Genomic DNA, 15,883 nt, shown 5'->3' with positions numbered 1-15,883 from the left:
TCTGGTTCTCAAACCCAGGCTAACTGATGTTGCCTTGTCCTCCAAAGACCAATGAAGCGACATTGGTAGCATGAGGCAACTTGGGCTTCTAATTAGGGCAGGAATAATTAGTAACAATTGGCTTTGGGGAGCACTAAGACAGGATAAGCTTTCCAAAACTTTCTCCTCACTCCTGATAATCATGAGGCTATAATATTATTTACCCACTTCCTTGCCTCTGTGATATTTTCTAAGACATTGTATGCCCTAACAAACTTACTTACTTTAGAAATCATCAGGTATGTCTCTTCCAGGACCAAGAGAACAGGTAGGAAGACAAAGTCATCAAAGATTCAGAAGATCAACAGTATATACTGAATGGGCAGAATCAGGAAAATGACGGACAGGAATCACATTTGTGATACAGCATTCTATCCTGACAGGAGTCAAGAGGAAAACATGGTATTGAAAGTCCAGCTGCTTACCTTTCGGGCCTGGTCATTGTCTTCTATCTGACCAAGATCTCTGCCACTAGCTTGGGCAATTCTTTTCCCAGAGACAAGGTTCCCCACCATCACAGAGGCAGGACCAATTTCTAAAAAGAAACAGGGCATACAAGGAAAAAAAAATGAACTCTTTTAAAATATGACTTCCCAGCTTGGTAAGGTTTACTCTGGGAAAATTCTTTGAAATATCTGTCTTTGAATAAACCACACTAGAATAGGATTTCAAAGAAATCACTAGAATGGTAATGATGGCAAGTATAAATAAGTCTCAAAGGTTAAACAGAAACAATATTTTCACCATACACCAAATTCTATTATTCCTAATTCCTATCATACCATTGCCTTCCCTTCCCAGTTAGTGTGAACTCAGCAGATGCTATCATATTTTCATATTAGTGATGATAAAAAAAAATACAAAACACAAGCAATTTTTAAAAAATTATGATGTGTTTCACGTCTATGTAGCTAAAGACTTGTGGATTGTATGGTCCTATTCCCTGGTGTTATTACACATCACAGAATATTGACCATAAACGTAAACAAAATGGTGTACATTTTTTATGAGTATCTCTTGGGATAGATTCAGGGAGTAATATTGTTGAAGGGAAAGGATATGGAATCACTGAGCTATGCATTTCATCGACTGAAAATGTTCTCTGCCAGACTCACAGCAAAATGTGAAAGAATAAAGCAAAAGGATACTGTGAAATCAAAGTTCTTTTTTAATCCACTGTAATTCACTTGATTCCCAATGCTTTTCCCACTTTATAAAAACATTTTGAAAGAGAAAGTCAGACACAATTTCTTCGGATGGCTTTTCTTTTCTTTTTTATGAAAGAAAGAAGTTTCTTAAAGAACTGCAGAAACCGTTTCCTAATATCTAACTGTGAGAAAACCTAACACCCTCCAGGTTCCTCAAAATATCATCACTGATATTTTCTTTTCACTAAACACACAAACTGAGATAAACATATTTAATAGGAAAAGGTTAGAAATTATAGGAGAATATCCCACTGTGTGAGAGAATAAGTGAGAGAGACAGAGAGACAGAGAGAGACAGGAGGGGGGAGGAGATAAGAAAAAGGAAGAGGAGGAGGAGGGGAAGAGAAGAAAAAAGAGCGAGGGAACTTTTACCAAAAGAATTGCAGTATAAAACAACAAAGATGACATTACCAATTTGTGTTAATCCTTGGTTCAAGAAAAAACAAGCTGAAGATCATGATTAAGTCAAATTCTCACTGAGTTTTTGATGAAGGTCAAGTTACATGTTTATAAATCTGGGTATATGCTGCACACATAAGAGCTGTGTGTGTGTGCGTAAACAGACTGATCATATAACATATCAAAAAGACGTATGTTTTAAGATACAGGTTCAGGGGTGTGGTGGCACAGAGCAAGGTTATTTAGAACACATACAGTTAACCATGACAACTATCCCTAATAAACAGCTTAGCTCCCCGTACAAGGGACTTGAGAGCCTAACAACTTTAGTTGACTGTCCAAGTGAAAACAGGGCCACCCATCCTACTCCACTGATACATGGAATTTGGTTTGCCATAAAATATTCAACTTCTCACAGCTATGAGGGAGGCAGGGTACTTCCAGACAGGACTGAAGTTTTGGGTGAGTAGCCAATGGTACAGATTTCTGGGCCCTGCCTTCTGATGTCTTTGGTTTCAGACAATTTGTAGGAATCCTGATGCTGGTTTCTGTATAATTATAAGACCATGCCGAATGCGCTCAGCTAAATCTTTTAATTTCATGCTTTTATATCTGTGATAGCTGCGAGCACACTAAATTTCTTTTCTTAGTTCTTAATAACTACCAAGGAGAAATAGTCTTCTCATATTTAACAAGGCAAAAAAAGAAAGTTGGTAATAAAATGAATGGAGCTGCCACCGTGTTAGAGTACGTATGAATTAATTGCTTTAGCATGGATAATTAAATACCCTTGTAGTTTGCATCCCTGCTTATTAGTCATTAGCTTTCTATCTTTAGGAACTGTTGATGAAGTATCTTAAAATTCTTCTTGGTGATTTAGGGCCAGGAAAATTGGTTCTTTAAGAGACCAACTTGGAAGCTGGCCTAAACTAGTTTCCAGGCTTCCCCATCATTTATTTTAAGCATTCTAGGGTAGGTAAGCAGTATTTTGAGGGGGCAGCAGATTTTCACAGTGCCTTATTTTGTGCTTCTCTGTCCCTAGGTCAAATCTTCTCTTGCTAAAAGTTTATTTCTGCTTGCATTATGTGAATGTAATGTTTGAGACCTAGTGTGTCTTTCTCCTTACATAGGCTTATGAACATTTTTTCCAGTTGTTGCTAGGAGACAGGACTCTTCCTTGCTGCAGCTCGATTGTAAAATCTGCCCTTTACCAAGAACTGATGATTTCTCCCCTCCTTTGAAGTGATGTGGGCAAGGAGGAGACACTTCTGCAGTGTACCACCCCCTCTCAATTTGAAAGTGTAAGATTGAGATGTAACCCAAAACATGTACTTGAAGTTCACATTTATTTTCCTCTCTCTACACTCCCATTTATAGACTTACAAAATCTATAAGCCAGCAACTTATCTCTCATATTATCAAACCCTTACCATGCAATGCTTGACACATGCACGCAGGGGACACAGGCTGCAGTTCTGTCTAAAGGAGAGCAAAAAGACCTCTCACCCTGTACTGGGGGCAGCTTTCTCCTCCCTGATCCAAACTAGGTTCAACACATGAGCTGCAGCGGGGTGGGTAACGGCACACAAAAAGACCCTGGAGCCCGTCATCCTGCTTAGGTTTCTGTCTCTACCACATTCTAGCTGCGTACTCTTGAGTACCCGACTTCAACTCTCTGAGGCTCTTTCCTCACATGTAAAATAGGGATAACAAGAGCACCTACTTCATGGGATGGTCACGAAGATTAAACAACCCAACATATAAAAAGTGCTTAAAATAATGGCTAGTCTGTAACATGCACTATATGTTAATTTCATCATCATCATCCCAGCCTGAGGCGCTGCAGTTCCCTGTGGCCTAGACCTTGCAGTGGCCTGGGGGGATTCTCCTCCAGCTCTTCTGATAAAGGATATCCAAGAAAATTTTAAAGCTGTGGAGCTGTACCTAATTTTATAATATCTCCAATACTGTTGCCAGCCCAACTGATAGGCTAAAGGTCTTTTAACTTTTGTGCTCAATTAAGATAATCTCACAGGACACACTGTTGTTAGCCAAATGAATACTACGTTAAAAAAGATAATTGTCTAAAAATATCTAAATTTTAGGGGATCTGTTCAAGCATCTAACAACACCCTTAAACACAAATGGCCTCAATAAATGTTTCTTTTGGCTGTCAATATTGGGTACTCATTCAATTGTGAAGTTTACCTCTCAAAAGGGCCTCAGAAATTATCTAGTGAAGTTCCCTCATTTATATTTGTGGAAACCAAGGCCTAGAGAAAATGGGATTTGTCTAAGGTTGCTTCACAGCAGATCTAGGAAAGCCTCTTGACACCCAGTACAGGTCTTTTTCTACTTTATCACAGCTGCCATTTAAAATTTGTTAAAAAAACAGTTTTGTAAGAGCTACAATTACATAACCTCTCAGTATTTAACAAAAAAGGAGGGACAGCAAGTATCTTTTTTTCTTTATAATTTATTCTTTATTTAAAGTTATCAATCACATAAAGCATTTAATATGTTACAGTCTTAGAGTAAAAAGGTACCCAATCTCCAGGATAATCCTTTCAGAGGCCTGTCTCTAAAGAAGACTCTTCTTCAGGCACCCTGACCCATGCTTTCTGTCACCTCTGTTTTTCAGAGCCCAATGAGTGGTATTAGCTTTTTTACTTAGCTAGATTTTCCTTTTCATCAGGTTTCTTGACATGAGGCAGTTTAACTGAGCTCCAGAGCTATGGAATCATAACACATATTTGCAAATGATTCTACCTACTATAAATCCTTTGTCCTGAACTCTCCCTCACAAACTACTAAACTGTCAGGAATTCACATTTATTCCTTCACATCTGGAACCACTGCTTGCCTGGGTCACTAGGTCAACAGCATCCGTGATAATGAATTGACTTAAGTAGTGGAGAGCCAACTGAACTATTTAATCCAATCACTTCCAGCTCTGCACTAAGGACACCCTGGTGAATTCTGACACAATTATGAATTTCAATACTACAGAAACAAACATGCCTAAATAGAGTAATTGTTGTATCACTCCCAATGCTACTTATTTTGAGGTAATATGAGACAAAAGACGTTATTTTTCATTCTTTTATTATGCTCACTGAAGTGTAATGCTTTGTGTTTTTCAGCAGCTCACCAAGTGAAGCCATTGTATCCACAGAATTTAAAGAAATGGATCCTTAAGTGTTCTGCAACTCTACATTTTATTAACGTAATTATATAAATCAGGGATTGATAAAATGAAAGGTGAGAGGAAAAAAGAAATGGATGAGAAGATTAGTTAAGGAAATCTAGAATATAGAAAAATAATTTAAAAAATAAAAAAGCAGTGTTGAATATAAAAACTAATTCATCTAGAAAATAGAAAACATAATGACTTTCTAGCGCTCTAAGAAAATTAGCTTAAACTAGGAGAAGAAAGTATTCAAAGCTATAAATTACATACTGACTGCCATGCAAAAAATCTTTGAGTTTACAGAAAAAAAAAAGCAAAAGATTTTGAATCAGAAGATCTGAATTCAAGTTCTCGTCTTGTTCTTTATTAGCTATGCATGCTTGGGATATCACACTTCTCCCAGTACCAGCTTCTTCACCTTTAAAATGGGGATAATTGTGAAAGCATTTAATACACTGCAGTGTAACACTTAAAAATGGTTAAAAAGAGAGATTCCGTATTAAATATGTTACCACCATAAAAAAAAAAAAAAATGGGGATTACTACTTCATTTTCTCTCATCTAAAAGGGATAAGGAACTATTTTACTAGAAAAGCTGAGGGTGGGGTCCATGAAACCTCAGGAGCCAGCCACATCTGGAGAGGGGCCCAGAATGGATTTTTCTGATTAGTTATATGTTTGCGACAAAGTAGGCTGTTCCCATCTCTGAGTCCAGCATAAGAAATGCCAATAACCTCTAGGCTAACTTGGTATAAAACTTTGCCTAATATTGCCATTCTTTATCAGATGGTAACAAACTGATCAAACTAGGTTCCGCACTTGGGGTGCAGTGGGTGGGTAATGGAGCACGCTAGTGGTGAAGCGCAAAGACCCTGGAGTCCATCATTCTGGTTAGGATTCTGTCTCTACCACATTCTAGCTGTGCACTCTTGAATAGCTGACTTCAAATCTCTGGCTCACTTTCCTTACTTGTAAAATAGGGGTAACAAGAGCAACTACTTCAGAGGATTAAATAACCTAATAGAGAATAAGTGCTTAAAATAATGACAATTCTATGATAGGCACTATATGTTAATGTTACTATTTTCAGCCCAGCCTGGGCTTTTGTTCTGGTTGTCCATGAGTCTTATTTGGCTGTCTCAGCCCTGAAGGCTCTGGGACCCTCAGTTACTTTAGAGGCAGAAGAGTTCCTACTCATCTCCCAGTAGATTCTTACAGTAAATTTCCATTCATTGATACTCTGTGTGCATGGCTGATGTAATTGCTATAAGGATCAAGTCAGATAATGGATAACAATGTCTTCCCCAAGCTGCAAAGCACTGGACAAATGTTAAGTATTACAGCAATGTCAAAGGTAATACCACTTCCATTGCAGAACTCTTCATCCCTTTCAATGTGTTTCACAATGTGTTATCTGCTTTGCTTCCTATTGTAGCCACATGAAATATGAAAGGAAGAACTATTCTCATTTTGTGCAGAAGGAAACTACAACACAGAGAGGATTGGTGCCTTGACCAATAACACAAAGCCAATGCCTGTGCAAAAATCAAATTGAGATAATTCCTTGTTCAAACATTAGATATCACACAGAGAAGGCAGAGGCTCAAGAAACTGGGACCTCTTCCAGTGCAAATGGTCACTGTATCCCTCACTCAGAATGGACTTTATTTTCACAGCAGAGATATTGCCTTTCCATCCCCATTCTTGGTTAGAAAAACACTCCTTATAATGAGCACGTTTACTTATGTGGGACTGTGTAGATCATGTGAATAGCATGGAGGCAGAAAAAAGGCAGTGAACCACTCACATTCAGCCTCTCCCTTCATAAGGTCCAATTAGCATCACACGATCCATTACAATTCCAGATAGCCAAAGTAAGACTGTACAGAAACCTACCAGGGTGTTCAAACTTACCTGGTTGCTTTTGTCTAGGTTTAGGCAAGTTTGTGACACACGTATGTGGGCACATCAAGACATTGCAGGGATGAAGTGAGCCTTCCAGGAAAAGTTGCTTAGTTTCTGACAAATGTATTCCACCAAGAGGGGTTTTAGGAAGGGTGTTTGCTGGAACCAAGGCCAGGCAATAAACGCCAACTTGATGTATACTATCAATAGCCTAGAAAATTAAAAAAATGTTACCAAGTTACAATTGGTATTATAAACAGAAACGGTCACTAAATGTTTATACTGTACAAAATACTGCTTAAAATAGGCAGAAATCTAGCAGCATCCCCAGTGTAATAATGCCAAAGTAAGAGAATGGGTTGTCTTAAACTTCACCAAGTTGAATACTTTACATAAAACTTGTGGAATACCATAAACATTAAAAAAGAGAATATATTTCCAAGATCGTAACAAAAAACTTTTGCTTGTGACTTTACCAACACCAATGGTAGGAACCAGTTTTGCAAACTCAATGCTCCCTAACCTTGATCTGTTTAGCTAGTTTCCAGGAGAACAAAACAGAAGTTTCACACTTGATGTAATTTCTCATCAAATGGAGTGGGGAGAAAAAAAAAACCAGGAGGTACCATATGGGGAAATCCACAGCTGGTAAAGGTCCAGCAATAACCTTACCAGATGACTAAGAGATGCTGAAAATAAGAAAAAAGGACCAAAAATTTCAAAGGCAAGAAAATTACCTGCAGAACTCTGCTCATCCACTGAAAGCTGTCTTCCTCAGTGGAGTCTGGTCTCTGTTCTGCAACGATAACGATCCTTTCATCGTGAAGGACAGTCACTGAAAACACAGCTATTCTGTATCAGATAGAAGAGGAAAGCATCAAGTGAGTATACACAGTAGCTGGGCTATAAAGATTTATTTCTTCAATAAAAAATTTTTATAACCCTCATTAATTACATAGCTCAGAAGATCACAGCTCCAACTACTACTTCAAAAAGGCAAATTGTAATTTCAAATGCCCACACACTTATTAATATAAGAATAGAACAGCCCCAGGAAGGAGTAGGGAGGAAAAGTCTAAAGATGCTGCAAAGGCAAAATCACCCACATTTTACTTTGAGGCTGCCTACAGTAGCCTAAAAGTTTTGGTGACAAGTTTTATACCTTCTAGTGCAGAAAGGAGGAATTACGTGTAATTGTCAGAACTGCGAAAAGTAGCTGTGCTGAAATTTGGAAAACCATACTTCACAAGTGTAAACTCAAGATGTGAATTGTAACACCCTCCAGACCAGCAGACTCTTTCTATTTGGGAACTAAAGGTTTTCTATAAAATACATGTGCCTTTTACAGTAAGCATAACATGGTGGCAACTCAATTACTCCAGTGTGCCCCTTTTCATAAATAGATTAGAGTTTTAAATATGATTCAAAGATGGCAATGTTATGCCCAAGGATCCAGATTCCTCTACTCCCATTACCCTACCAAAGTGGAGATTCTAAAACAGGTTATGACTTCATTAAATTATCAAAAAACACAGGAGCTGAAACAGTTAATTTAACTAATATAAACTGAGCTCTGACCATGGGCCAGACAAGGTAGGGAAACAAATGGGAGGAAGAAAGCCAGGGGAGAGGCAGTAAGTAAACGAGCATCAGTGTTTCCCTGCAGGCCCATGGCTCAACTGTTATCTTTGGGTCTTTCCAACCTGTACCTACATGAATATTTGGCTCTTTTTTATTTCCCCCCTGCAGCTGTTAATTAAAAATAAATTTTTCAAATGGATTTGTAAATGTAATTTAGAAAGGAAGCTAACAATAATATATTTATGGGGCTCAGAAAATTTGTATAAAATCATGAACATTTACAACTAGATGGAATCTGGGGTCATTGAGCCCAATTGCTTCATTTTATGGAAGTCAGAGTAAGTTTAAGGAATTTATGCAAGTTTTAAAATCTTCCTAATTATATTAAAAAGCATAACCTATCAAAAGTATATACTTGCAGACAAATGCAACTAACCTTCCCCTGTAGACAAATTTCATTGGCTCCACTGCCAGTGCTGTTGCCACAATGTCATCTGCATTGTGTCTTCGTCCGCTGACCACCATCAAACCATCCATTTTACCCACCACAAAGACAAGTCCTCCAGGACCAATAAATCCCAGCAAGCCTGTCCTTATAAAAGGGTATTCACTGATTGGAGCCCCTGAACTTGTCATAGGAAACACCTAAGGGGAGAGCATAAATGATTTTAAGTTATGATAGCTTTTATTCTCATTGTTACTGGCGATATACAAGATTATTAGTAGGAAAACACAGTATTTGACTTCTGCCAAATAAGATTATTTAAAAAGTTAGTTCATAAGAACAAGAAAGAAGAACTCAGGAAAACAGTTATTTAAGATACATCTCTGAGAAGCTGTCTGGGCACTTCTGCCTCACAAGGTCTGGTTGTAATGCCTTTAAAGTGTCTTTTCACACTTTACATGTCCTCCTCAATATCAGAGAATAATAGAATGGTTCTTAAATTCTTCCAATTCAGCATTCTATATAATAAAATTAAAAAAAAAAAATCCTCTTTACAGCATCTCTATTAACTCCTTTCAGAGATAAAGAGTTGGTCTGCTTTGACAGTTCCAATAATTTGAAGAATAACAGAGTGTAGTTGTTTAAAAAAAAAAAAAAAGAAAGAAAGAAAGCCGGTTAGCAGAGATTCCTATCTGTTCACAGGAGGTCCATCACCTTCAGATTTATGCCTGTAAAATAACTGCTTTACATTTTGAGGATCTTAGCCCAGAGCCCAGTAACTCCTCATATCATAATTAATCTGATTAAACATTTCAAACAGAAAAAAGTTCCTGGTGAAGATTTTTTTGTTTCCAGAATCTGGAATCATAATGCTCTTACCAGGAAGAATGGTTTTATTACAAATTCACAATCACATCAAGTTTTCTGCAAACCAAATGTCTAGAAATTAGTCTGAGACAAACAGAAAAAAAAAAAAAAAACACCCCACAAACAAAACAAAATAAAACAAAACATTTGGTTCTGGTGAAGAACATTTACCACAAGAACTATTCAACACATGATTGTGGGCTCCATGTCTTCCTGTCTAGGAAGATTCAAAGCATAATTTGCCCCAGTTAGGAAAACAGCAGGGCTCTCTCTTTCAGAACCACAGTCCAAGGAGTTGGCTGGATGTGCCCTTAAAACTTGGCATCTTCAACAGCAGTAACAACAAAGTTTAAAACTCTCTCTCAGTTTCTCCTCTAATAACAAACTGCAGGATACTGTCTTTCAAGGCTGGAGCAGCACTTTTTTGGGCAAAGCTGCTCTCCAGTCAATACTCTGTTAGGATATCAGGATAAGAAGGGCTAGGCTTTCAAACTCACTTTAAAACTTTCAACGTATCTTTTCATGTTGGAATTACCTTTGGATAAACTGAATGTATCTTTCCACAATGTAAAAAGGAGGCTAGGTTTCTACCTTGTGTGCTGAATGGTATCGACAGAATTTAAACTACTGCAAAAATGAATGGTTCAATGATAACTACACTAAAATTAAAACTTTTGGTAGCCATTCCTCCAAATCAAAGTCACCTATGTTTAAAAAAGATTATGAAAAACATTTCAGCATTTAGCAGACAACCTGTGTTGCGAATTCATTCTGATGAGTGTACTTGGAAGCCAGACTATATAGACTCAAATAATCTATACTGAGAATACTACTGAGCCTTTTTTTACAGCCATGGCACCAGACCTGGTAAAATTTGACATGTTTTATCATGCAATATTATAAAATAACCAGTTGTTCATACATTGAAATGGATTCACAGTTGAGGAAAATTGTAGTTTTTCTTAAGCTCCTTCTACTTTCAAGCAAAGATACTCTATCTTTGCTTTAAGCCATGAGCACTAATGTGACACTCCATTTTAATATCAGAATGGCAACCATTCACCTTTCTAAGTTCTATCCCTTGAGTAAGGTGATCCAGCATAAACCTACATATCAGAACCAAACTCATTTGGTCCCTCATAGAGCCATCTTCCTAGAATTACATTTTTGCAGAATTCTCTTCCTCATTGCTTGTAGGTACTATAAGAAGAGCCATGTTATTTACTTTGTCCTTCTCTATGTAAAGAACCACTTGATAAATTTTCTTTTAATTTTAGAGGCACTGGTAACTTGATATGCTTACTATTTCTCTTGATAATAAGAACTATACTGCTCTGTGCTTTCCTTTTATCTAGCTGCCAGGAAGCTTAACATAAAAAGGTTTATAGATTTTTATTCCTTAGTCCTAGTATTCTACTGCTTTTAATATTCATTATTTCATGATATGTAACTTCAGTTGTAAGCTACTATTGTTCATTTCTATAGCAAAATGGGGTAAACATAAACTTAAGGAACTAGAATCATTTAAAGATCATTTGTTACCTTTAACAATCACTTAATCCATTTAATTAGGAAGTAGAGACTCTGATTAGGTGACCCACCTGAAAGCATATGTATAATTATAGGCAGAAACAGCAGGGAGACTTGGTCTCTTGATTCCAAGTCCTCCACTTTTCTGGTTTGTTAATAAACGTCTCATTTGAAACACTTTGGCCAGAATGCAGTTATGCTTAGTCTATCAGGCAATTTAGTGATGTGATTTTCTAGACTTCTGACATAGGGGAAGAAAACCTAATCCTTCATGCCATGGGTAACTCTAAGATAAAGATACACACCCCAAAGGCAAACTTAAATAAAAGAAAACTTAAGATACTGAATTACTGACACCAGAACTTTTCTTCCTATTTTCTCTGTAATGGTTTGTTATGCATTTGAAGATACTACAAAAAAAACAGGTAGACCCCATCCAATGAGCAATTCATTTTATTCTTATACCACTCCTTCTCATAGTGAACTGACATCTCCTTTTCTTTAACTTTGTTCATTATTTCCAGTAATTCTTCTAGAGAAATGGAAGTCAAAGGCAGGAGGTTTCAAATATTGAAAAAGAGTAATTCCACATACGACCCAGCCCTGCCCTTAAACAAGTTCTCATTTGTCCCTCTACCTCTGATAAATACGCACATTGCTGTCTGGCCATGGTTTCTCACCTTATGATTAAAAAAAAAAATTTAAGATGTGATACCTAGAAATCATCCCAATATACTAATAAGTGCTGATTAACTCCTTCTTTGTTGTTTATAAAACTACAAGTATGAAAGTGATAGAGAATCAAGGTACATTTTAGGTAATTCATATTAGTTGTAAAATGACTGATCCCTATTAATTAAAATGATTTTTTTTTTTTCTTATTGGAACTACACTGACAGGAGAACTAAAAAGGAAGCAAATCTAATGAGTTCAAACTTTAAACCTGTCTACTCCAACCTTTAAAGGTAAATTACATAAAAAAAGAGATATGATTTTCATTTAGACTTGTGTGTCTGGCTGTTGTTTCAAGGGATATTTTAGAAAGTTGAATACATATACGACAAAGCTGGCAAACCCCATGTCCAAAAGGCTCTCATGCACAAGGCACCACATGTATCTAATTGATCACACGCAAAGTTACTCAACATTGTAAAATTTTATTCTCAAAACTTAATCAAATATTATGCTGCTACTTTTATAGGGCATCACTTCACAAAATGATAATTATGAGAAAAATACTGAGATATAGTGCCAAATTCCCTGAGCCCAATGAATTTAAACTCCCTTAACTAAGTCTTTGCTCACTAACCCATCAAGTATGTGCATGCACACACACACACCTGCCCATGCTGTTTAGATAACTATTTAATGTGTGTGTTTGTTCAAGTTATTCACTGGTTTCATGTCTGGCCAATTATTAACTAGCTTAGGCTGAAAGTCCACATACGTGTGGACTGTTCCTTCACACACACGTGTGTGCTCCTTCAGTTGTCCATCAGCGAGGCACCTAGTACCAAGGACTGAGCATCCATCCTAGGAACTCTGGTATACACACGGTTTTATGGTTTTAAGGGTCACAGAGTACTTCTGTATGTAAACACTTAACAGAAGCGTTGATGAAAAAGAGCACTTTTATGAAACAGGTAAACATGAAAACAATAAGAAATAAAAAAGTCCCATTTTTAAGAAACTGCACTTATTCTTTCTTGACATTGGTTACAAAGTAAGAGCAATGCTGATAAACCAAATTTATTGAAAACTATAAGACGTGGTGGGAGAAAGTGCAAATGGTAGACAAAAGTACAACTAATTAATAGTAATATGATTTATTTTTAAAATTATAATCTTACCTTTCATGGCTATTTCTATGCAACCGGAAATGGCTGTCTAAAGATGAAATCATGCACAGAACTCAAACCAGAGGACTCTTTCCAGGAACCTACCTCAAACGTGTTCTTGGTCATGCCTGAGAGGCCATAATATGATGTACCCGTAGCAATTGCACACACGCAGAGCTCCCCAATTTCATCTGTTCTACACAGCTGAGGAATTCCATCTGGCTTCACTGAACACATGATGGCTAAAAGAAAAACAAGAAAGCACAAATACTATCAGAAGGCTGGCTGGCTAGATGGATAAACAGATTAAAACAGTCAGACAATTAATATATGAATATGAATAAGGATAAGGATACAAATGAATAGAAATAGTATGTAGAACAAGTCTAGAAGTATAATAGTGAGCTAGGCATTCCTGGAAAGGAATGATTCCTGGAAAGGAATCATGATTTTTCTTGTTGAAACAAAATTCAAAATTTCATAGTTGTGACATCAATAGATAATTGTGATTGTTTTAATTTTAATATGTAACTTGTATTTTAGAATTAATATTTTCTGCAATTTAAATATAAGGATGATATGTAGACTAAATGGCACGGTCATTCGCCACACATATGCCTTAAGTATCATCAGCAAAACACCTGCAACTTTCAGGAAGCAACGTGAACTTCACAAATTAAGAAGCACAAAATGCTTGCTTCAAAGTCTTTCAAAGCTTTTCTAAATTGAAAGCAGTATTCAAGTCTCAAATGTCCTGTGGAAAACAAATCTTTGATCTTAAATTCCCTGTGAAGGTGAGTGCTTCAGAGAATATTAGCTGAGTGCTTCAGCAGCTGGATATTTTCAACACAGAATTTAATGACATTAAGGTCTTACAAGCCCATAGCACAATGCTTTGGTGCTTTTCACAATGTATGCATCCTACGCCCTACCACGCAAAAAACATATACGAGCAGGGAACCAAGAGTCTGGCATTTCAGGAGAGGTGGTGACATCAGCCCAATGCACTCCCTTAATGATAGAAAGCCAAAATGTCTAGTTACCCTGTGGGTGGAAGCTAGACAACAAGTATAGTGTTTAAGAAAAATACAAATTCAAATTACACTGAAATATTCCTCACCTATCAAACTGCTAAAAATTAAAAAGCCTGATAGTACCTGGCGGCAAAGGAGTAGAGAAAGAGGTACTCATCTAGCGCTGGAAGACAAACAAATCCCCTTACAATCTCCATGAAAGACAATTTAGTATCAAAATAACACGGGCATATTCTTTTTTGAAAAGAAATCCTATTTGTAGGATTTTTTTCCATTAGATAATCCTCCACAGATATGCAACATAAAGTACAGACAAGCTTATTCATCACGCATTGTTTAAAAGTAAAAGAGTGGAAATAAACCAAATGGGGACTCTCTAAATAAATCAGTTTGTATTCAAACAATGTAACATCACACTGCCTTAAAAAGAATGAGTAAACTCTTTATGTACTGCTAACAAATGAACTTCAAGATATAAGGCATGAAGATTTATTTGGTACTCTATCATTATGTAGGAAAAAAAAAAACAGTAAAAAGAAACACACATAGACAAAGATGTGTGTGTGTGGGGGGTGAATTTATTTACATTGTCCCAAAGTATTTCTGAAAGGCAACATGGGATGCTTTTGGTTGCTTCCATTGGTTGGAAAGGAGATTTTCACTGTAAAACCTTTTGAATTTTGAAACATCTGGATCCATTATTTATTTGAAAGATAATTTTTTTAGAAAGAAAGAAATGAAGCCAGGAAGCCTGGCTAAGGTTGGAAAACACAGAGTGGGTCTAGGACTTGCAAATTTTGGAGGAATTACAATGTAGAAACAAAGTTATTGTGACAGTGAAGGAGGAACAGAAACATTTTTTATAATAACAATAGTGTTAGAGGGCTATTAAGGATTAGGAATATCAAGTTCTGGCATTATTTTTTTTTATACCCCAAACAAGGCAAGCAGAAAGGCAAGACAATTTCAGGGGAAAGCTCACAGCCGCACCATAGCATCCATATGGGCCCTTACTAAGGTCCTATAATAATTTAGTTTATTGCTCTACCAGGAAGCCACATGCACATGCTGATTGTAAGGAAATTGTCCTTCTCTTCCCATGTGTGTTTCATTTGCGTAATTCCTGGATTTGTGCTCCGTGTTGTGACTGTCCTGCTTCACGGATGAGGCCACACCCCTGGGGGAGGAGCAGTGGTGATCACTGGAAGGAGATCATTCCAGGGGAGGGAAACCTGAACTGAGAATGGGAACCTTGGCTCCTTTTGGGGACCTCAAGGGGAGAAGTCTAAATGCTGAAAGCGTATGCTCCTGTTTGACGGACCAGTCTATGTGGAGAAAGGGGAACCAAACAAGATGGTTTTGCAAGTAAGAGGGTAGGCTGGATCTCTTAAGCTAGCCCAGTAGTTTTTCAACTATGCTTCATGAAGCCCTATAATTCCACTGAGAAGAGTCAGAGGGCCCTCAACCAGGGCAGTTCTCTTCATATATTCTGTAAAAGTCAGTTTCTATGACGTTTTAAAAAAGAGTTCTACTGCCAAAAGCAAACTTCAACAATTATCTAGAATCAAAATATTCAGTTTCCATACACTTTTGTTTGTTTTTAAAGACTTCAGTGCCTTTAGTAAAGTCTTGCTTGAGTGTTCCAGCCTTGGCTGGGAAGGCTGGAGCACACTGCTTTCATGTTCAAGGAAAAGCTGCCCAGGCTGCCAGCGCGAGGACGGCAGAGCTGGGAAAAGATGCTTTTCCCGGGAAACACTGATCCCAGGGTCAGAGTGATGCCATAACGGCACAGATGTCCTTCCCCACCAGGATGTTCTTCTTTTTTAATATTTTGGGTTTTACTTTTA

General features: G+C 37.3%; 1 protein-coding gene across 6 annotated transcripts in view; it reads right to left on the bottom strand.

Annotated features, from left to right (window-relative positions):
• The window catches only part of DIP2C (disco interacting protein 2 homolog C), a 555,699-nt gene that overhangs the window by 109,429 nt on the left and 430,387 nt on the right, over positions 1 to 15,883 (bottom strand). For all 6 annotated transcript variants that reach the window (XM_037835690.1, XM_037835692.1, XM_037835689.1 and 3 more), the window contains 5 exons: positions 13,108 to 13,244; positions 8,759 to 8,967; positions 7,479 to 7,593; positions 6,751 to 6,952; positions 465 to 574 (listed from right to left, as the gene is read on the bottom strand). In XM_037835690.1, the coding sequence (XP_037691618.1) occupies positions 465 to 574; positions 6,751 to 6,952; positions 7,479 to 7,593; positions 8,759 to 8,967; positions 13,108 to 13,244 (773 nt within the window). The remainder of the gene's footprint in view (positions 1 to 464; positions 575 to 6,750; positions 6,953 to 7,478; positions 7,594 to 8,758; positions 8,968 to 13,107; positions 13,245 to 15,883) is intronic.

Source organism: Choloepus didactylus, chromosome 5 (genome assembly GCF_015220235.1).
Source record: "Choloepus didactylus isolate mChoDid1 chromosome 5, mChoDid1.pri, whole genome shotgun sequence".
Lineage (NCBI taxonomy): Eukaryota > Metazoa > Chordata > Mammalia > Pilosa > Megalonychidae > Choloepus > Choloepus didactylus.
This window is presented reverse-complemented; position numbering and strand designations above follow the sequence as displayed.